General features: G+C 41.5%; 1 protein-coding gene across 1 annotated transcript; it reads right to left on the bottom strand.

Moving 5' to 3' along the window:
* Window positions 1-537: 537 nt before the first annotated feature.
* LOC122132553 (tripartite motif-containing protein 16-like) lies at window positions 538-7,234 on the bottom strand. Its single transcript, XM_042707231.1, has 7 exons — window positions 6,572-7,234; window positions 5,213-5,308; window positions 4,748-4,981; window positions 4,356-4,509; window positions 4,217-4,249; window positions 3,121-3,177; window positions 538-1,158 (listed from the first exon to the last, which is right to left on the bottom strand). The coding sequence occupies exons 1-7, from the start codon at window positions 7,157-7,159 to the stop codon at window positions 644-646; spliced, it is 1,677 nt and encodes a 558-aa protein (XP_042563165.1). The 5' UTR covers window positions 7,160-7,234; the 3' UTR covers window positions 538-643.
* Window positions 7,235-9,929: the final 2,695 nt, after the last annotated feature.

Below are 9,929 nucleotides of genomic sequence, written 5' to 3'. Positions count from 1 at the left end.
CATTTTAAAGCATACTGGTCTCATTATAACAGTATTAATAAAGAAACAGAGGAACACATTTTAAAACATACTGGTCTCATTATAACGGTATTAATAAAGAAACAGAGGAACACATTTCATTGGGGGTCAATTGTTGGATGAATACAGTCTCATTAAGATTTAATGTCATGGTACATAATATTGTGGTTGTCATATAAAACCAGGTATCAGAACATGTATGCAATAACAGAGGGACTAAACACTTGGCTTTTTGCCACACACACACACACACACACACACACACACACCAGTGTTTTCCCCACCATTATATTAGGGGGGCGCCCCCCCCCTCCAACGCCCCCCCGGGAAGGTCCAGTTAATTTTGATCAATTTTATTTTCTATAATCGCCAGATCACAACGGAAGTCATTTAAGGTTACCTTTCCTATAGAACAGGTCTATAGCTTGTTCTTTTATTAAACAAAATAAAAAGCCTTATGTTATTTATCTTATTTACACGACGGCATGTAATTTCTGTCTCTACATGGTCGCGCGTTTACAATTCTCCTCTGCTCTCTGTATCGCGCACGGTAGAGTTCCGCCCCGATGCGCACAAACACACACACATAGACAAGTGTTAAACGCGCTGCTGGCAGACATGTCAGTCACAACAGCTTCACTGTTCCAGGATATAGCCCAAACCCAGGGTAGAGTGTGTGAGTGAATGTGGTCTGGACTCTGTGCAGGAGGGTCATTGTGTCAGAGATGCTGTAGAAGGCCAGAGTTCCTGCCCTGTGATCCACATACACTCCTATTCTGGAGCTGGCCACTAGAGGGAGATTAGTGTCTTTATTATTGTGTCTGAAAGAGGAGCTGCTGCTGAGGAGGATCAGACTCCAGGACTGATCATTACATCCAAACACACACTCATTACCCCATCCTCTCCTGCTGATGCTTTTATAGGAGACTGATATCATAACCAGCTCCCCACTCCTCTCAACCTCCCAGTAGCAGCGTCCAGACACACCCTCTCTACACAGCACCTGACCCCACTCATCAAATCTCTCTGGATGATCAGGATATGACTGGACCTCATCTCTCCTCTCCACCCTCCTGTTCCCCTCAGACAGATGGAGCTTTCTGTGTGCTGTGTTTGGATCCAGTGTGAAGTGACAGGAGTCTGATGGAGGAGAAGACAGGACAAACTTAGGTATTTATGTGTTAGGTGTGTGTGTGTGTGTGTGTGTGTGCTTGTTGTTATTTGATATGAGGGAATGTTTCACATATAAGTGAGATTTGTTTTTGTGTGTGTGATTCTGTATGTTTGTGCAGGTGTACATGTGTGAATGTCTGTATTAAAAAAGTGAGTATGGTTATGTCTGGTTATGTCTGAGTGTGTGTGTGTGAGAAATTGTGTGTGTGTTTGTCTGAAGGGAGTCCTTTGTATGAATGGATGATGTTGAGTGTGTGTAAGTAACAAATGAGAATAGTCTGGATTGCCGTGTTTGCACAGACGGCAGTGCCAAATGGCGCTCACTAGACGGGCGCAGCGTCCTGGGTGTAACATTTGCCCTTACAAGAGCATTTAGGTAGGTAGGAGCAGAACCAGCAAGCACTCTGTAGGCAAGCATAAGTGACTTGAACTTAATGCGAGCAGCTACTGGCAGCCAGTGGAGCTCAATGAGTAGCGGGGTGACGTGTGCCCTCTTCGGTTGGTTGAACACCAGACGCGCCGCCGCATTTTGGATCATCTGTAGTGGTTTCACCACACAAGCCGGCAGGCCCGTTAGGAGGGCGTTGCAGTAGTCAAGGCTTAGTATACCCACTAAGCTGTTCTACACCCACACACACACACACACACACACACACACACACACACACTGTATACCCACTAAGCTGTTCTACAATACTTGAATACTCTCTCCTCACCTTATCCACTATCAATGTTCTATACATCATGTATATACCATGTTATGTTTGTGTGTATTGTGTACATTTACCACATGTATGCTAGCATGCTCATCTTGATACGTGTATGATTTCATCTGCCATGATTCTGATTGTCCCCCCTCCCCTTCTGCAACAAGCCCCTCCCCCCACCCATTCTGCCACACGCCCTCCCCTTCTGCCACAAGCCCCTCCCATTTCCCTCCCCATTCTGCCACAGGCCCCTCCCCTTCCAACCAGTTACTCCTTGGTCACGTAGTTGCCTCTACGGACTCGTTTTCATTTATGGTTCTCCGACAGTTGTGGGTGTTGAAAAGCATTAAAAAAAAAAAAAAAGATGGCGGCAGACCAAACTCCGTAGATGGTCGTATTTGTACATAAAAGTTGTTTATTTGACTTTCTTTTGCTTAGATTTTGTAAAAGTTACAGAGAAATAGACACTGTGCAATGTAAAAACCCCATTATTGTAACTGAAAAATACGTCTGAGGGGATTTGCGAGGTGTCTGAGCCAGCTATATAATGTTGGCATGCTACTACCCGCAAGGTAAACCGCAATGTATTGACGGCGTCGGATAGTTACAAAATTTGGGAGGTGCACGTCAGGCCACGGAGAGGTGCTCGGAGAGGGTTTGAGAGAGGGCTCTCCGTGTCTCGGTGTCTCCAAAAACGGACGACCATAAATTGAGCTTAAGGTTCCTTCCTGATTAACAGGGAGTTTTTCCTTGCCCCTGTGGCCATTGTGCTTTCTCTAAGGGGGTTCAGGACCTGGGCTCTGTAAAGTGCCTTGAGACAATTACATCGTTTTGGGCCATATAAATAAAATTAAATAGAATTTTGTGTGTGTGTGTGTGTGTGTTTGTATTGTCGTGTTTGATTCTGTATCTGTTTGTTGTTTGCATGGAGTGTGTGTGTGTGTGTGTAAACGCATGTGTGTAAATGGAGTTCTTTTCATATGAGTGACACGGAGTGTGTGAATGTTCCAGTGGCTGTATATTCAAAAGAATGAATGTGTGTGTGTGTGGTGTTACATGTTTACAGGAAGGTAGGTTTGAATTTGTATGTGGGTTTGCTAATTTGATCATGATTCTATGCCTGTGAGTGTATCCCTGTGTGTGCATGTGTGTGTGAACGTTGTGTGTGTGTGTGTGTGTGTGTGTGTGTGTGATAGCTTGCATGTCTTAATGTCCAACTTACACTGTGAGAACTCCTCTCTGGTCACTGGTTCAGGAAAAACAGCCTGGACTTCAGACACTGATGGAGATAATTACCAAACACTGTTTGAATATAATAATCAAGGGCCTTGTTTTAATAAGTCTCTTATATGCTTTTCTCTTAACAGTGACATGGCTTTTCTGTGTTTCTGTGTGTATGTGTAACTTTGATTAACTGGCACCACTGATTGTTTTCTCGACCCTGAGCAAACACAAGAAGCTCGGACGAGAACCTTGTTTTGAATATGATTGTTAAACACATACGGCGTCAGCATTAGATAAATCTAAGTATATAAACTCTGTGCGATGTTTGTGAAATCGCTTCACTTTCACACTTGTGTTGTGAGTGAGCCCAATTGCAATTGTTCTTGTTGAATAAATATACTGATTGACAAGATGCCTTTTCCTTTACCAAGGGTTATACTGCCTTTTCCTTTACCAAGGGTTATACAGCTTTATGGTGCTTAGATATAACATAAAACCGTCACTGGTGTCCAGGAATGTAACCTAAACTCTGTTCACAACATGTTTACTGATGTGTCTAATGCCTCAACCCAAACTGAGATCAAATTTCAAATGAAGTTTAAACTCATAGTGTTAATACTAATACACACATGAAATTAAAACAACATATTTCATCAGATGGCTTCAGCAAACTAGAACTCAGAGGGCTACAAACCTGATCAGTGTAATAACTATTGATACTGTGTGTGTGTGTGTGTGTGTGTGTGTGTGTGTGTGTGTGTGTGTGGCAAAGCCCCCATTTTGTCTTTTCTTTGGTCCCGTTTCATGATTTTGTGGCCTTTTATTTTCTGAAGTTACGATGCTGTTGCATGTTTTGGCCTATAGATGACGTTGTAATACCAGGGATAATGCAGTTTTCATGACGGTTAGGAAGAGACAAAGGTAACCTAGACAGAGTTGTCGAGAGAGAGCGAAAGGAAGCAGTCGTTGCTTGTGAAGTGAGCTGTAATACGTGTGAAGTGTGAATAAATGAAGACAACCTTTCCCAGCACACCGTTAAGAGTGTTACTTTCTTCAAGTGTGCAAAAAAAAGAAAGAGAGAGAGAGAGACTCACATTCTAAGGACTGGATGATCTGGATATTCGTTACTGTTGAGAGATACAGAAAAATACATCAAAATGAAGTGGGATCCTTGTCTTCTCAAACTGTGAAATAAGGAATTCATCATTGAGTCAGTTCTACATGTTTATCCACCTGCTGCAGATATCTTGACTACTTCCTGCCTGAAGATGTCATCCAGCTGCACCTTCACTCCAGAGACAGATTCCTTCACAGCCTCAAAAGAGAAGCTTTGGTTGAAGGTCATGCTGGGCGAGGAGTGAGGAGAGTCTCTGATTGACAGGACATTCTACAGAGAGAAATACATAAAAGGTGAGGCAGACCACCTGAATATTCAGCCAGGTCTGTGTTTCCCCAAAGGCTGCAGAGATGATGGGTGAATTCAGTTGGTTTAGTGTGTATGCACTCATGTGATTAGGTATTTGAATATGTTATAGACACATTATGACATTACATTAAAAGATCTAAAAATGATGCATTTTTCCTCTCTTAAACCCACATGGATGCTTTATTTCAAATTCTGTCACCTTGAGGAAATGGATGTGATCCTCTGTGTGTGAAAGCTGCTCCAGCTCAGCATCTCTCCTCTTCAGCTCAGCAATCTCCTGCTCCAGTCGCTTCAGGAGGTCTTCAGCCCGACTCACCTCAGCCTTCTCCTGATCTCTGATCAGCTCTTTCACCTCAGAGCACCTTCTCTCAATGGAGCGGATCATCTCAGTGAAGATCCTCTCACTGTCCTCCACTGCTGTCTGTGCAGAGCTCTGTTAGGAGACACACAAAGAGGAGGGGGACAGGAGACACACAGAGGTAAGTGAAGGAGCAAACTCACTCTGGTGTGACTGGCTGTTCTTGATCAAATGACCAAGGGCAAATCCTGCCAAACCATGTCTTTCTGTGATGGTCTGTATCATGTAGAGATGGCAGCATAACGGTGATAACACAATAACAAGCGATTGCTGAGCCAGCTGTTGTCTTATGTGGTCAGTTCTCACCTTGAGAGTCTTCACAGCCTTCCTCAGCTTCTGCAGCTCCTTCTCTCTCTCCTGGATTCTCTGCTGGAATCTCCTCTGGGTCTGCCCCAACTGCCTCTGTTAAAAAAACAGCTTTCTTCATCGGTGGATTGTTTACAACAATGGTGATCAAACATCACACATGACAACCGAACATTTATAAGCTAAAACCTTTAAGTACATTTTAATCTTTTTAAGATTAAATGACACATTGAAGCAGTCGCTATCATCTTCAAGTGAAAATCAGGATAAAGCCATGAGCTAAGTTCATGAGGAGCACTGGTATTTAATAGTAAAAACACTTGAGGCAAAGCTGTCTCACAACCTTTAGAACAGAACAGAACATTATTTTGCGAGGTAAGAATATGTTCACTTTAAAGCCGACAGGTTAATGTTTCACTGTTTTTACTCAACACTGAATCTTGCACCTGATAATCATTTCCTGATTCTTCCTTTCACTAACGGGCAAAGTCATTAAGGAAACAGCCAGACTTAAAGACTAGTGAGATAGTGTTCTCGTAGTTATAGCATTACATTCACAGTTAGTACGTATAAGAGCCCTCCAGTGTTGTGCAAGTTCACACCTGTAAACATGAATAGTTCACGTTCGTAGTTCACCATTTAAATTATGAACTAGTTCTTAGTTCAGTTCATTTCATAGTTTTAAAGTGGAAAGTGAGAATGAAAGACTTAAAATGTTTGGTTTTTTTTTTAAAGAAAACTTTATTTTCTTTTTTTTTTTTTTAAATATTGCACATTTTTCAGGCGGACATAATTTGCACAGAAAGGTGAGATTTTTACATTCGGAAACTTTATCAGACAGTGTGTAAAAAACCCGCACATAATAATAAGGTGATCGGATGTACTCGCTGAGTCTGCCTCTCCGTTTGCGCTTTCACTTGCCATTTTAATATGAGACCGAGAGCTGTTGTCTTGGAATACGTTGCTTGTTTGGTATATACAGTATGTGTGTGCGATGATTCATGGGTAACGTAGTGCGAAGTAGAGTTAGTTAGTTTAGGTTAGGCTACATCTCGGAAATTATACGGGTAGGCCTACTGAGCAACGATATGATGCAAACATTCGATTTAGACAGCGTCTCTCCTCAGGAGAAGGAAAACATTCTTAACGTTTTAGCTAGACCTCAGTGGCGCCGGACCTCAGATAATATGAACGTGTTCACCGTTCAAATTCATTATTTGTCATTAAGTTGCGTTCAGTTCATCGTTCTCATAAAAATGAACGTGTTCAATGAACGCGTTCTACTGAACTCGTTCATGCATAACACTGGAGCTGTCATGGAAATGTTAGATACATACTGCATGTGGCTTCAGTACTGACCTGTTTGTGTGTCCGTTCTGCTGCAGCAGTGACTGTGTCATGGGCTTTATGTTCGTCCATCGTGCACAGATAGCAGATACAACTCTGATCGGTTCGACAAAATATTTCAAAAACCTTCTTATGATGAGAGCAGATCCTCTCCTGTAGCTGGCCTGTGGCATCAATCACTGAGTGTTTTCTTCCGGGGTTGACATCATTGTGAACTTTGAAGTGAGTTTCACAGTAAGACAACAGACAATCCAGACAGGACTTCACAGCTTTGAGTTTTCTCCCAGTGCAGACGTCACACTCCACATCTCCAGGTCCAGCAGGACATGAAACAGGAGCAGCAGCTTGGATTCTGGTCTTCCTGATCTTTTCCACAAGTTCAGCAACAATATTATTTTTGTTTAAAACGGGTCTTGGGGCGAACGTCTGTCTGCACTGGGGGCAGCTGTAGACTCCCTTCTGATCTTCCTGATCCCAGCAGCCCTTAATGCAGCCTTTACAGTAACTGTGTCCACAATTAGTAGTCACTGGATCCCTAAGAAGATCCAAACAAATCGGACATGTAAAAAGCTCATTGTCGCTTGAAATCGCCTCTGCCATTCTTATAAGCGCGGAGAAACACTTCACGAAGCTCCGGAACAATCCTTTCCTTTCAGTTTCTGAATCGGACTCTGAATGATTTCCTGGTTGTGTGACAGGGTGTGCCACGAGTTGAGACATGTTTGACCTCTAGAGGGCGTCAAGTACTCCTTTAGCCCACTGTTTTTTATATAGAGCAGGGGTGTCAAACTGAAATACACAGAGGATATAGAGCAGGGTGTCAAACTCAAATACACAGAGGGCCAAAATTGAAAACTGCGCCCAAGTCGAGGATCGGACATATTAAATATTTATTGAAGAAAAAAGATATATTATAAAAGATATATTATATATTTTTCATATGTAAACATGAACTTAAGTTTAACATAGGCCTACTGAATCTGTGACAAGCAGCCTAAATCTTATGTGACAGTGGTCAAACAGGGGACTGATGAACACTGCGATGGTTTTGTTCTTTTATTCCTGAACTGGATTACACACAATACAGAATATTTGGCGTACGTAGTATCGCAGACAGACATACCGCCTCTGTCTTCCATTCTATACAACAACACGTTAATCACATTAAAGTAAACCAGTGCACGAATCATTTAAATAGCAATGCACATATAACACACACATGTCGGTGTTGGAGCAACATACCTGGATTATACACAATACAGAATAGTTGGCGCACGCAGGAAGTAAAGTAAAATGACATAAAATACATTAGGTTCAGTATGGCAACACTGTTAGCTAGCTAACGGAACGTGAGGAATGGGATCAGTAGCCGAATTAGAATTATGATACGGATACATTTAACATCTACAATTTTCTTATTGGGATATATCAGCCCACTATACAAAGATCAATCAATACATCCAACCACTGTCAAATTAAACAATACATTTGAAGTATGGGAAGTTCCTAGTGAACTTTACAGCTAATCACAGTGCGCATACATAATGAACCTCGTGGTCAGGTGAAGAATATAATTAAACTGTCTGCCCATTGACAAAACTGCATCACAATCAACACAATACTAACACTTAAAATACGTAATGTAATATGTCAAAGTTCTCGACATTCATTGCATTTACCAATCTGAAAGTTTATAAATTGTGAGGGTCATTTTGCACAGTGGACCCACCACAGACAGGCAAACTTCTCCTGTCTGGTTATGGCAACAGCACACGAATATAAGTCAAGTCAAGTTTATTTCTATAGCACATTTCATATGGCATACATAGACACAATGTGCTTTGAGTGGAGAGATGACATTAAATTATCTAAAATAAACAAACACACTTAAAAAATATAAATATGTATGTACATGAAAATAAAAACAATAAAATTAAGTGTTAAAAACAAAGACCTATAGTCTTAAATTAAAAGCTGAAGAAAATAAAAAAAGTTTTAATTCCCTTTTTAAAAGAGAGCACTGATTGCGATGACCTTAAACTCCAGCGGTAGGCTATGTGTGTGTGTGTGTGTGTGTGTGTGTTTGTTGTAGGCTACGCTCAAGAAGTGTGTGTGTGTGTGTGTGTGTGTGTGTGTGTGTGTGTGTGTCGACTGAGAGCCATGAGCCTATGTGGTTATGTGTGTATTACTGTATTACTGTATTATTGTAAGTGTGTGTGTGTGTGTGTGTGTGTGTGTCTACTGAGAGCCATGAGCCTATGTGGTTATGTGTGTATTACTGTAAGTGTTGTGTGTGTGTGTTGTGTGTGTGTGTGTATTACTGTAAGTGTTGTGTGTGTGTGTGTGTGTGTGTGTGTGTCGACTGAGAGCCATGAGCCTATGTGGTTATGTGTGTATTACTGTATTACTGTAAGTGTTGTGTATTACTGAACTGTATATGAAGTATAATTAAAGGTTCTATAGATTATTTCATGTGAACCTGTGAGTGATTGATTGATTGGCCTCAGTGTCACACTGAACTCCATGAACCTGTGAGTGATTCATTGATTGATTGATTGATTGATTGGCCTCAGTGTCACACTGAATTGGGATGTAAACAGAACCAGATTAGATTCAATTAATCAATCAAATCACCATTTATTAAATTCATTAAATGTTTAACATGAATGAACAGTGCAATAAGACATTTCGCGAACATTTCAACATACATTAAAATTGCCACATTTCTTTAAACACATTGAGGATTTACCTAAACCCAATCTCACAGAAACTAAAATATATTATTCTTTAATTAATCATTAACAATTTACATTCCCACATGATATTAAATATAACTATTATAAACATCAACAATCAACATTCCCACCTTATTTTAAATATGACTCTTATAAACATGAAGTCATTTCCTGTAAAATATCTCTGATGTCGCTCATCCCCAGGGGTTAAGGGTTAGGGGTCAGGGTTAGGGGGGGGTGTGTGTGTGTGTGTGTGTGTGTGTGTGTGTGTGTGTGTGTGCAGTGGCTCATGTCTTCAGTCTTGGGAAGACGGGGAAGAGTTAAAGTTTTTCAGATGGATGGAGGTGTGTGTTCCTCCCCGTGCTTTTAGATGGATGGAGGTGTGTGAGCAGTGCTGTCTGGGTTAGTGTGTGTGTGTGTGTGTGTGTGTGTGTAGCGCTGTCTGGGTTAGTGTGTGTGTGTGTGTGTGTGTGTGTGTGAGCAGCGCTGTCTGGGTCAGAGCTTCACTATGCAGGCATTATTCAACAGACTCTTAATACTTTACACTGACCTTACTTTAAGGGTGTGTGTGTGTGTGTGTGTGTGTGTGTGTGTGTGTGTGTGTGTGTGTGTGTGTGTGTGTGTGTGTGTGTACA

The sequence above is a fragment of the Clupea harengus genome, unplaced genomic scaffold (genome assembly GCF_900700415.2).
Source record: "Clupea harengus unplaced genomic scaffold, Ch_v2.0.2, whole genome shotgun sequence".
NCBI lineage: Eukaryota > Metazoa > Chordata > Actinopteri > Clupeiformes > Clupeidae > Clupea > Clupea harengus.
This window is presented reverse-complemented; position numbering and strand designations above follow the sequence as displayed.